This window comes from Thamnophis elegans, chromosome Z, assembly GCF_009769535.1.
Source record: "Thamnophis elegans isolate rThaEle1 chromosome Z, rThaEle1.pri, whole genome shotgun sequence".
NCBI classification, from domain to species: Eukaryota; Metazoa; Chordata; class Lepidosauria; order Squamata; family Colubridae; genus Thamnophis; species Thamnophis elegans.
Window position 1 is genome coordinate 46,911,527 of NC_045558.1, and position 13,043 is coordinate 46,924,569.

At 36.6% G+C, this 13,043-nt stretch overlaps 1 protein-coding gene across 1 annotated transcript in view; it reads right to left on the reverse strand.

Moving 5' to 3' along the window:
- Window positions 1-3,966: 3,966 nt before the first annotated feature.
- The window catches only part of ZNF385D (zinc finger protein 385D), a 297,210-nt gene continuing 288,133 nt past the window's right edge, over window positions 3,967-13,043 (reverse strand). The window contains exons 6-8 of the mRNA XM_032237626.1: window positions 8,728-8,906; window positions 6,180-6,281; window positions 3,967-4,356 (exon numbers count right to left, since the gene is read on the reverse strand). Of these exons, the coding sequence (XP_032093517.1) occupies window positions 4,123-4,356; window positions 6,180-6,281; window positions 8,728-8,906 (515 nt within the window). The 3' untranslated portion in view covers window positions 3,967-4,122. The remainder of the gene's footprint in view (window positions 4,357-6,179; window positions 6,282-8,727; window positions 8,907-13,043) is intronic.

Consider the following 13,043-nt stretch of genomic DNA (forward strand, 5'->3'; position numbering starts at 1 on the left):
TACACTAATTGCAATCTTCCTCTGAATGTTAAATATTCCCATTTCCCATTGGCGGTGGCCAATATGGCAATGAGATACAAAGAGAGACTTCAACATCTTGAATTCAACATCTTGAAGTTTACCTATTTACTGTCTCTGTGAATTAATGTAGTCAGAGGCAGGTATGTCTATTCACATTCATAGATTTTTTTTCTTACAGGTTTTTTTCCAAAAATTAAATTTCAATGTTATCATTCCATAGCAATAAATATAATCAATGGCTAATTCAGCAACCTGGAAAATGCATTTTTAAATATGTTAGACTGATTATTACAATCTTAAACAACCTTCCAAATGAAAGAAAATAAAAACCACAAAAGCATATATTCTTGATTTCATATTCTATAAGTGGTATAAGACTGATAAACTTAATGAATCAATTTTAGCTCTCTTGGAAAAATAAGAATTTAAAAATCTATGTCAGTTTGAAGTTTGGAGGCACATAGTTGGATTAGATAGAGAATTTCAGCCATAGAAATTTGCTCATGGCATAATCTATACTCCTATCTCCTTCTTTATCCTGCAGTCTTTCAACTTACAAAAATCTGCTCCAAAGGATTGGGAGGTCCTTTATAATAATGTAACAGATGGTTTTCCATGCTTTACTAAGAATGGAAGAAATCCTTCTACAAATGTTCCTACCACTACTGGGACCACTTTGGCCTTTAATTTCCACATTCTCCCTAGGCCCTGGTACTTTTCCAGTTTCTCATACTCCTTCTTCCTGATGTTGCTGTAAATTGGCAGCAACATCTATCACTTCTACTGACTTCTGGTCTGTCTACTACCAAGATACCTGGTTGATTGGCCAGTACCTGCCCCGGTCTGAATTTGGAAATCCCAGGGGATCTTAATCCTTTTACTTTTCAGAACCTTCTGTGGAATCTTCTACAGACTTCCATAGACTTAGAAGAGTCTATATACACATCCACACCCACACATGTATATGGATATGTGTGCGGGTGAGTGCACACACACACCATCTTTTCTAAAATGAATCATCATACTGATTAGTGGTGTTGAGTTTCAGATTTGGAGAGAAACATTAAAGCTATATATTTGATATTTGTCAACAACTCTTCAGCTTTTTCTTAGTATCACATAGCAAACTGAATAGAACTAATGTAGCGAATTGGTATTAGGGTATAATCTTGGGAGACAGGGGGAAGTGCAGCAGCCTAGACGCCGTTCCTATAAACAAAATAAGAGTTGGAAGGATGGATGAAAGTAATGAAAACATCTTAAAAAGGACTCTATAATTTTAGAAGCCTAAAGTATGGGAATGCATAGATCCCTTCAGACTTCCAAGATTTGGTTACTGTAACCTTACAATAATGATAGTATTAAGTAGTGCTACTTTTGATTGCTGCTTCTTGTCTGGGCTACTTCAAAGGGCTAACATGTGGTATAGTGATTAATAGGCTACCATTGGCCCAGGCACCAGTTTAGAAGCCACAGAGTACTTACTGCCTTTCTGTCCTTAATCAACATCAGGACTGCAACTTTAATGCTCTTGTTATATCATGCTCCATTCTACTAACTAAAGTGAATGTAATGCAAAACAAGATGACTCTGCCAACTAAGTGGGACAAGTTCTAATAACAGCAACAACCTAGTTTGAATAAGTAGCTGCCCAGCCATTTTAAAGAGTGGTGGACCGATACGAGAAGAGTACGCCTCCTTATCTATCTTCCTTTTAAAGCTGAAGTGCTGTCTGGTTTAGTGTACTAAATGGGGTGTTTGTGTATGCTGACAATAATAGAAAATAAAAATAATAACTATTGATAATATATAATACAGGAATGTGGTAAATTTATGGAGGTTGCTTTAATATAACTAGTATTTCATGAATAATCTTTAAGCTTCCACTGTCCACTCAACTTAAAATGTGGTCTATTTGCTAAAATCTACTTGTGAGCATCATAGCTGTATAGCAGAATGCTGCTTCTGAATGAGCAGCTGATCATTTAATTTCTCCAAGAAAATGTCAGCAGAAATATCAGAGATTCAGAATAGATTCATATCTTTTCCATCCTCTCTGCTATTTCTTGTCAACTGTTTCATAACCCTTTTCTAAAAATGATTGACTAATTTAATTATTTTATATAGTTTTCTCTGCATAAATTATTTTGAATTTTAATATATACATTATAGCTCTATAGATTTCCAATATTTCATTTTTAATGCCTCACAGTGAACGTACAGCCTTAAGGTTGCAATCCCATATCAATAAGACTTTCCTTTCAGTAGGTCTGCAAGATAGCATAAAGGGTAAAAGGTTATTGTACATAAGACAGATACAAAATTTCTGGTCCATGGGTTGCATCTGTCCACATAGTATGGCTTTCTGATAAAATATAACTTAGATTTATATTAGATCCCAACAGTAGCAATGTACTTTATTATTACTGTAACCTCTAATATGTGGCATAAATAAACTACTTCACAAATCTTCTGTTCTGTGTTCCTTTTGTTTGTTCTATAATCAATCCTCTATCCTATTCATTGTCTAAACACTGTTTTTAACTACAATCTGCTGAAATACAGTTTGTAATATCTTCTGTTATGAGATTATAAATTTTACAGTGTTAATTTGATTTTAGATGCATTTCCTTTTTCCATAAAATATTTCAAAATATTCTTTCACTTTGGCAAACCTGAAATTCCAGAAAATGGAGTAGGGGACATGACATTTCAGTGATATGAAAACCAACTGCTACCATGGAGATTTGACTGAGGGAAAAGGACCTGTTTCATGAGAACATTAGAAGCACAGGAGATCAGAAGCCAGATTGGGCTATTTAAGATTATTGCACTGTTGATGAAGATGTCCCTGCCAGGTTACATCACTTGTTATGGACCCTGATTCCTTCACCTCCTGGTCTATAGACTAAGATCAATTTCTCCTGCCTATATTGATTGCTATAGATAACACAGATGCCACATTGTATCACATTGAGTACACAAGAACATGTATGTATAGTAGACCTTTTTCCTCTGTCCTGAACAATCATTACATTTAACATTACATGTACATTTAAAGCACAGGGAAATGTTAAATGCCACTTGTGATGAAGCAAAGAGGCCAGATGGATAGGGAGCCCGTTAGAAAGAAATGTCCAACTAAGGGCTTTCAAGATTAGAGTTTCACTGAAACGATGACATAACTAATTGGAAAGTCTTGCATTCAGGAGAGAAGCCAATATTGCAATCCTATCTGAACACATATGCTGTAAATAAAATCCCTTTTGAGTTATGCTTGACTCCTGACAACTATATAGTTGGGTTTACCATTTTGATTTACTTGGCAACAAAGCAGAAGTGGCTTACCACTCCCTTCTTAATTTGTTTGTCAACTCTGTTGAATAGGGTGTATCCTAGGGGAAATTGTGTGCAGGGTGACTGTCAAAGCTTCTTCAAAGGGTCACAAATATTGTGGCAACTTGCCAAAGAAGGAAGATGTCAATTATGTTTTCTCAGTTTATGAATATTTCTGCACTGTATCTATTTTAGCAGATAAATAACCAGGAAATGCTGACTTGACAGGAACAGTGGTTAAGTGCACTGGTCTTCACAGTACTTTTGTTCCTTTTTCCCTTTCATTCTAAGAGTTAAGTATTTTATGTACATGGAAACCAGTTAATGCCCTTTAAACAGTTCTGTTTAGTTGTTCATAAACAATAGTTACTGTAGATGGGATCTGTGCCAAAAAGCACAATCAAAATTGCTTCAATACTAGTATGTGTGTGTATATGTGTATATGTATACATACACATAGATTTTTTTCCTACATATATGGATATTTATTCATGTTACACACACACACACACACACACACACACACACACACACACACAGAGCAATGTTTCAGGATAACTTGTAAGATTCTCATTGGTAGAATATGCAGCCAATTTTCTTTCTTTAAAATTGATTAAGAGCTCTATCAAAAGTGGTGTGTGTGTGTGTGTGTGTGTGTGTGTGTGTGTGCGCACACACAGTAAAATTAACACTGCATAGGTCATTGTCCTTGTTTTGCTTTTGTTCTGAAAAATTATTGCAGTACACTTAATTCATTGATGGAGTTCAATATGGAGCAAACAGGACAGGTGTGTGAGTCGTCCGTATAGGTCCAGGGGCGGGTCGAAGAAGTGATGGAGGAAGTGCAGAAGTCTGAAAAAGAGTAGCTGGTGGGGCTGTTCGAAGACTGAAAGGGGAATTTACAGCCACAGCAGCAGCTGCTGCTGCAGCTGCCAGTGGGTTGGGGAGTATCCGTGGAGCTACTGATTTTGCAGCTTCTTTTGAAAATACAAGTTTGACCTGAAAGGGGAGGGAAAACAATAAAGAATGTTATTTGTTCAGATCATAAACACTGAAGATTAGTTTTTATTGCAAAATATCTAACATACTTGATGCTATTGCAAAAGGAAAGGTAAATCAAAGGTTTTAAAGGAAAATAAAATATTTAAAAAATGAAAATAAGTAAATAAGAACAACAGAAAAGAGAACTATATACATAAAGAATAAGAAAATCAGTATACTCTGATAATCAATATTTACATTTCATGGGTGAAAAATGTTCATAAATTGTTAGGCAAAGGTTCGCATTTTGGGAGAAACAAATGTTCATTTTCAAGTGTGTGTGTGTGTGTATTCATAGATTTTCATATATATATATTTACCTATTAACTGTCTTTTTAACATAAAAATGCAGAACGCAAGGTCCTGTCATTTCCCCAAACAGAACTTTGTCTATGACCAAAGGTAACAATATATGGAATGAGAATTCTATTAGGGACCTATGGAATTTCAGAAGGGATTGCTTCAATGAAACTTTCAGTGAAGCCAGTTTAGTCACCAGGCTAGAAATCAGGAGACTGTAAATTCTAGCCCTGCCCTAGGGATGAAAGCTAGTTGGGCAACCTGGAGTCAGTCACTGCCTCTCAGCCCAACCCACTTCATAGACTTTTGGTTGTGGGTAAAATAGGAAGGAGTATTATATATGCTCATTGCCATGGATTATTTAGAATAATAAGGAAGGTGCAATAAAAATAGATGATCAATATCTATCTATCTATCTATCTATCTATCTATCTATCTATCTATCTATCTATCTATATATCATCTGATAAATATAGATTATAAATGATAGATAGATAGATAGATAGATAGATAGATAGATAGATAGATAGATAGATAGATGATAGATAGATAGACAGATGAATAAGCAATGCACTCCCTTGAAGCAAAACTATGAAGAAAAACTGAGTCGCTTGGCATCACTTATAGAAAGTATGTGTGTGGGGGAATCCTTATGGATGGATATGAACTTAACTTTCTTTGTGATATAGATGTGATCTCAGGTTGAACATTAAGATAGATTGAATCATTCGCACACTCCAAAACACAGGGTCCACTGTCCCAAATCCTTAATCAAGTAGTTAATTTATACAAACAATTGCATATCCTATTCTTATAGTTAATCCTCATTACACAGATTTTTTTTATTTATTTGATTTTTTGGTAATATTATTCTAAAGAATTATGAGCAAAATTTCTATATCATAAAAAGGACAATGCAGGGAAAGTCAACAGCATACCAAATAAATCAGTTTCCTGGCTGTGCACTCACTTACTTGGAATAAACACTATAGTTCAGTGGAACTTAATTCTGAATAGAATATATGTGTGATATTACTAGCCTCCTCTTACATGTCTGGTGATTTTTCATCCAGATACTACATTCTGGTTGTTCAATTACTCAACCTCTCCTTTTCTTTTGCATTCTGCATATCAGAGATGGATAAGCTTTGAGTACCTCTTACCCAACTTAGATTTTTGGAGTGTTCCAAATGAATGCTTGGAAAAACTCAATAGTCAGATGGATATTTATCTGAAACCCGAAACATCATTTTCCATTGCCCCTTCACTCTTTTTTTCTGGTTAGTTTCCTTTTCATTAAAAAAAAAAATTAATTTGGTAAGGATAAGGAATGGCTAACTTATGATAAGTGGCTTATTTTCAACCAATGAAATGTAAGGCTATTCAAAGGTTGTCAATTAATCTAGAAAAAAATGACACACTATTAGAATTGTGCTTCAAATGATATTATCAATAATACTATATATCAAAAATAATCTTACCCCAAGTGGGTGTGTTCCCTTTTGGAGTTTGTTATAGGGGCTGTATTTGGGTTTTGGAGGTTTTCCAGCAGCTCTGTCTTTGTGCCTTCTACTGCTTATGTGCTGTTTCAAAGCAAACACTCTTTGTTACTACTATTCTTCAAATGACACAATTTACTGACTTTAACACAATATTTTTGCCGACCTGAATAATTTGGTTTGTCCTCTTAAAAACCAAGCAGAATCATAAATCTTTTTATCTATTTTTTTTTTGCCATAAATAAAAATCTGGTTCAAATACACCTGAAAAACAGATCAATAGATTTTATCATAAATCTATTCATCTATTTTTCTGGTTGCTCTGAAATGATGAACACATAGGTTATAAATGCTATTAAAATCTAAAATCTAAATCTAATGCCATATCAATTAACAAGGTCTGGTTTTGTAAATAGCTTAAATGGAAAACTATTTGGAAACTCAGAATGAACTCATTGATAAATAATCTCACCAGACTAATACAGGTATTCTTAATTTATGTCTATGGAGATTCTCAGTCAGGTACTCCTAACTTAATGACCACAATTGGGACTGGCAGCTCTGTTGTTGAGCAAAGTAATTTCTAAATGGGAAATCACATGACTACTACTATACTTTCCTTTTCCCACCCACCCGCCTCCCCTCTGGAGTAATCACCACAGGATTAGGGTAGGTGTTTGCTTGCCTGTAACTGATTTTCACATATTCCACTTTTGTTTGTCTCCTTCCCTTTTTTTCTGGCTGCCTGATCATTGGAATAATTAGAATAAATGGAATTAATAAATTAATTTCTATTTGCATTTATTACTGAGTAGAGATTATAAAAGAGTAAGTGGAAACAAAATGGGGAACACAATCAAAAGCAATCCATTGGCACTGGTAGCCATGAATAGGCTATGCAAACAGCACAGTATATTTTGTGAACTGTTGTACCAGGAATAAATCCTGAAGTATCACAATCTTCAACTTCAATAAAAAATAGATCAGTTAAAAAAATGGGGATTTTTTTCAAGATGGGTTTATATAATGATGGGAGGTATTTTATAATAATAACTTTAATGAAGAATACATTATTTTAGCAATATAGAATACTCTTTCCACAGAACAAATTAAAATGTCCTCTTTTTGTTCAGTTGTTAAGGACTCAAGAGCCTATTTCCCTTAGGTTAGGTTGATTTCTGCTTCCTATCAGAAACCTTTATGTAGCACAAACTGCCTTGATCTCTTAACTGCTAAATTTCACCTATGTGAATAAATAACACTTGCCTTGAATTCTTCTCTATGGCACTTGCATCTGTATGACAAACAATTTATCTGTAGCACCTCATCCCACAGAGAAACATCCTACCAGTTTAGAACAACAAACCAACAAACTGGAATCTATGTCAGTAGCATTTCATACTTATAAAGCTGAGACATACAAACAAACATTAGACCAGTATTGTCTTCTTTTGCTCTTTTTAACAACTAAATCTGTGCCCTGATATATGGGCAGGATCTGCCAGTAAACTGCATAAACATGTTTTAAGTTGTGTAGTAAACTGCTTTTGGAAAGCTTACTTTAAAAGGTGTTTCACTCATTTTAAACCAAATAAATATTCTATATACTATTCCCAGTGCATAAGTTAGTCTTCCCTCAAGATAAAGCACTCTCAGATTATACATACAATGTGATTACATATATGAGAACATTTATAAAAATAACATTGTGTGGTAAATAGGATTTCTAATTTTGAGGGGGAAGAGTAAAGTTTACTCTTCCCCCTCAATTTGATACTTCTTGTCTAGAGAAGAATATGTTTATACAACAATTCATATTCATCAAAATATCAATTTTTCTGCAAAAGACACAGGGAAATTAAAATAACAGAACACAAGGGTACATTATGTCATTCTCAAATAATTTAAGTTGAAATAATTGTCAACATATGACAATTTAACAAAAATATAATTCAGCAAAACAAATGCATCATCACACACAAAACCATCACGAACCATATGGCATGGTTATGCAAACTGTTCAGAAACATGCCTTGTGGCTTTGGAAGTAATCCAGCAAATGTGCCGTCTGTTCAGAAGGGTGGAAAGGGATGTGTAATGTACATAAAGTTTTCTGAGATGTGATACCTTGCTGAATCAAGCAGCAGGTTTGGTTGAAATGTCCATCTCTCTAATTTGCATTACCCTATCATCCTGTTGGTAAGAAATCAAAGAATCATATGATTGATGCATACCATAATCTTTTAGCATATGGAGACATTGTTGGACTCAAATAGATAAGTTACCTTTCATTTATATAGTTGAAAATACTATGGGCATCTGTATCAATCTCCTGGAATCACAATATTGTGCAGAAATTATAGGAAAACTGGAAAGCACCAGTCATTCTTGATAAATGGTAGATGATCATAATCCCATCAATGGCCCTCACAAACTCTTAAAATAGGTAGTTTTACTGATCCATACTTAAGAAACTTGAATTTCTGGAGCTTAGGAGTAACAAAAGAAATGTATTGCCAAAATTTAGTACCTGTTTAAGTTGTGTCTCAGAATTCACGTGCACATCACAAATTTCACAGTGAAATGTTTTGTTCTGAAGTCCTGTGTTTCCTTTATTGATAGGTCCTTTTCCTTTGACCCCTGTCCTAGGAAAGGCTTTGATGTTTCCACTCCCATTACGAGCTTCCAGCATAGTTTTGTGCTTTGTGCCTAAAAATGTTAAACATATAAAAGAATCATCTTAGAAAATGTTTGAATAACTCCTTCATCTTCCTCTGGATTAACTTTCACCAACATGTGAAGACTTTAATTTCCAGGATTCTTTAGCACTATAGCCAGAACTGAGAATATTACAAAGTCCTCGTATTTAAAGAATTTAAAGGCTGTACCTCAGGTTCTATCCCAGATATGTTTTAGGCATCCATATGTATTCTACATATTGATTTGATGAATGATAATAATATTGATATTGTATATCCATATATTTAGCTATTAATGCTACCTAAGAAATTATAATTTCATAGAAAAACCTGGGAAGTTATTATTATCATTTCCATGCACTGATGATACAATTTCAAATGTGCCCAAGTTCTATGCCACATATGACTAATGGGCTACAAGTTATTTATTTCACAAATTTTATGCTAAAGAAGCTGTCATAAGTATGTAGTAATGTGTGTGAGAATCCTCAATGAAGTTAAACGTAGAGTTTATTTTGATCACCAGCTGCAGTTAATTAAACATGTCCTCCCACAAAATGATAAAATCATTCGGACATTGGTTTGAATCATTGCCACATATTCTAATTGGATTATTAACAGTAATTTTGAAAACCTGCTGCTAGTGAAGGAATTGGCACTATCTTAAAAAACCTTTTTGACAGTGCACATTCCATAGAGAGGAATGGAAACTAAATGGCAACAGAGCCAACCTTTTTAAAAAGAATGCATGGTTTACTTCTAGAAAACTAAAGTATTTACAATAAACGTCTAGTTTATGGTTCCCAAAATGGGCAGTAATGTCCCCTGGGGGTGGTGGAATGACTTAGGGGGGTGCTAAGAGGCAAGGGGCGGCGGGGGCGGCGGCGGGGGGCGCTAAGAGGCAAGGGAGTTGGCAGAGGAGTGCTGGAGGTGGCCTCTCTGGGCGCAAGACCTCTACTTGGAAAGATAGGGCCATAGAAGGGGATACAGTGTGTTGTGTGTAAATGACAAGCCCCAGAAATGCCATTCAGCCTCCAGCGAGAGCCTCATACCAGCAATAGGGAAGAAAATGGAGAAACGCACACCTATGGGTGCATTTAAAAGCAAAGCAGAGAAACCAACTCATTTCTTTCCCAAGGTTCCTTCCTCTCACTCGGGAGCTCCTCTCGAAATCCTTACCCACAAAGCAAGGGCTTTGCCTGGCTATTCTGCTTTGTGCCCCTCCTCCCTGATTTATTTATTTTTTAAAAACCCAGATTGAAAAAAAGCAATCCAGGGGCACCGTATAAGCCAAGCTTCCTTTGGCGAGTTGAGGTACCAAAGCCCGAGTGCATCGGCCTCCCATCTGCTGTGCAGCCCGGAAGTAGGAGAGTGGAAAGGCAGGTTCTAAGCCCAGAAGGGAGGGAGGGAGGGAGCTGGGCTTTGGCCCAGGTCCCGCCGGTTTCATTAAGAGCGGAGCAGGCCAAAGGTGAGGTGTAGCAGGTTTGGAGGGAAGGCGAGCATGCAAAGAGGGCTGCAGGGAGACCTGGTGCTGCAAGGCCTTCCTGCATGGCGACAAGAGGCCTTCCTGCATGGCGACAGAGCTTTATTCTCCTCCAAAACCACATCTTCCCTCCTCCTCTGCCCCGCTTCCCCCAAAACCTCTAGCCCAGATTTTTCTGCCACTGCCCTTCTTGCCTCCGATGCTCGGGCTGCTCCATGACCCCAGTCCATGGCGAGAGAGAACAGCGCCCTGCCAATCATAAATACATCAGGGAATAACAATAGCAATAGCAGTTAGACTTATATACCGCTTCATACGGCTTTCAGCCCTCTCTAAGCGGTTTACAGAGTCAGCATATTGCCCCCACAATCTAGGTCCTCATTTTACCCACCTCGGAAGGATGGAAGGCTGAGTTAACCTTGAGCCGGTGAGACTTGAACCACCGAACTGCCGAACTAGCAGTCAGTTGAAGTGGCCTGCTCTAGGTGGCACAGTGGGTAGAGTGCAGTACTGCAGGGAAACTGAGGAGGTGGGTGGGCAATACATGGGGGGGGAGAGAATCCGTCATACCCGCAAGGGAGATTTGTGTGACAGTAAATGGAATGGTTTCATTGGAAGTCGGGAAGAAATGGGCCATTTCAATATTTAAGGTTTAAATCTAGAAATCAGGGGTTCTAATTTTGGGTACCACAAGTTCCCCCTGTGGCTTGAGCAGAAAAAGAGAGGATCAAAGTCTTGAGCTCTTCCTCTGCCTGTAACCAGGTTTTTAAAAATGGGGATCCTCCGGGTCCCACATCCTCGAGTTCTGCCTAAAGTTTGGAAAATAGCTGATTGCCACTTTCTTTGAAAAGACATTTTTTTCTAGTATCACTTCATCAAGCCCATCCATCCCATTAAGAATTTACTGAACAGTGAAGTAGTTACTAAATTTTATTGAGTTTACTAAGTTACTAGTTACTAAGGTTCTTGATAAATGACTATCAGACTTTGAAATCACTGGATCATGTTCAACAATTTTGTTGAATTAACGTTAACTAAAAAGGTTTTTAAATTGGATTTTGAATAAATGTGCAATTAATTGTTAACAGTTTCAAATTTTACTGTTACGATCTTCCTTCCGTTATGCAAACCGCCCAGTCACATGACCCCCCAGCCACGCCCACCAAGCCATGCCCACATAACCGGTAGTAAAAAAAAAATGGAATTCCATCACTGGGTGGGGGGCACTGAGGATCAGTTTGTAGCACCAAGGGGGCGGTGGACTAAAAAGTTTGGGAACCACTAGTCTAGTCTATCCCATGCCACTGGATAGGAGTCCATGTATCTTTATATTTTTCATTTTTAAAGAGGGGGTGGAGATGCAAAGGTAGTATTTGTCATGATTAATTGTTTCCAAACATTTTACGAAAGTTAGGTAGTGTACACAAAATCCTTTTGAATCCAAAAGCAATAGCCATACTATTGTAAAGATTACTGTCATTGGGAATTTCTCAGATTTGCCAGCTCCAGATCCTAAATGGATCTCTTTTTCAGCTTATTTAATCAATCAGACTGAAAGTAAAACAATTTTCAGTGAATACAGGTAAATGTGAACAATCACTGAAATAACAACAGTGATGTTCTGTATACTGTATATATATGAGATATTATTTATTCTTTGCAATAAACCATGATTTTAAAAAAATCACTTAAGACATTCCTTCCTCAAAGAAGAAGTAATGCAATGTAATCTAATATTGATTCTAAAAACATCAAATATATATACACACACACACACATATATATATATATATATATATATACATACATATACATATACATACATACATACATACATACATACACACACACACACACAGATACACACACACACACACACACACACACACACACATCCAGATCCAGATCCAGATCCATAATTATGGAAGCTATCGAAATAGAGAAATACCCCCACATGAATAAATGTGACACTACCTCTCACCTACCAGACATCTGGAAACCAGCCCTAGTCAACAAATGTGCCCCACCAACCACTCAGGCTGTTACCACACAAAACAGTAGACACCCAGCCAGCACCAATCAACACCAATCTACCAATCATGCTACAACCACACAACAAATCATTCCACTTACTGAAACAAAGCCAGCACTCCACACCTCCCCCCACCAAGATTTATAGAAAGACGGCAGCTCCAAAACCCAGCCTGAAGATGGCGAGTGAGACATCGCCAAAATATTGCCAAGACAATCTCAATCTTACAAGGGAAAAGACCCGAATACAACCAGACCAGCATATATATAAGAAGAGTTACAGGTTCACCTCAACTAAGAAGCTCACTGGATTTGGCCAATCAATCTCAGCCCAATCTAACCTACCTTATAAGATGTTCTGAGGGGAAAATCAGAGGAATGAATGCTATATATGACTCCTTGACATCCTGGAGAAAAGGCAGGACATAAATCTAACAAATAAATACATTTCTGGAATACATGATACAAGGGAAATTCAATAAGGATTGTTTTGGGATCTATGCACAAAATAAAAATAACAAACTTATAAAATAGAAAAAAAGATGCTACAATAAATTCAGTCTAAATTTGAAAAATTAAAAATGATTGATTACATAAAATAACCTCAAATACATAAGTATAGGACCGTGATGG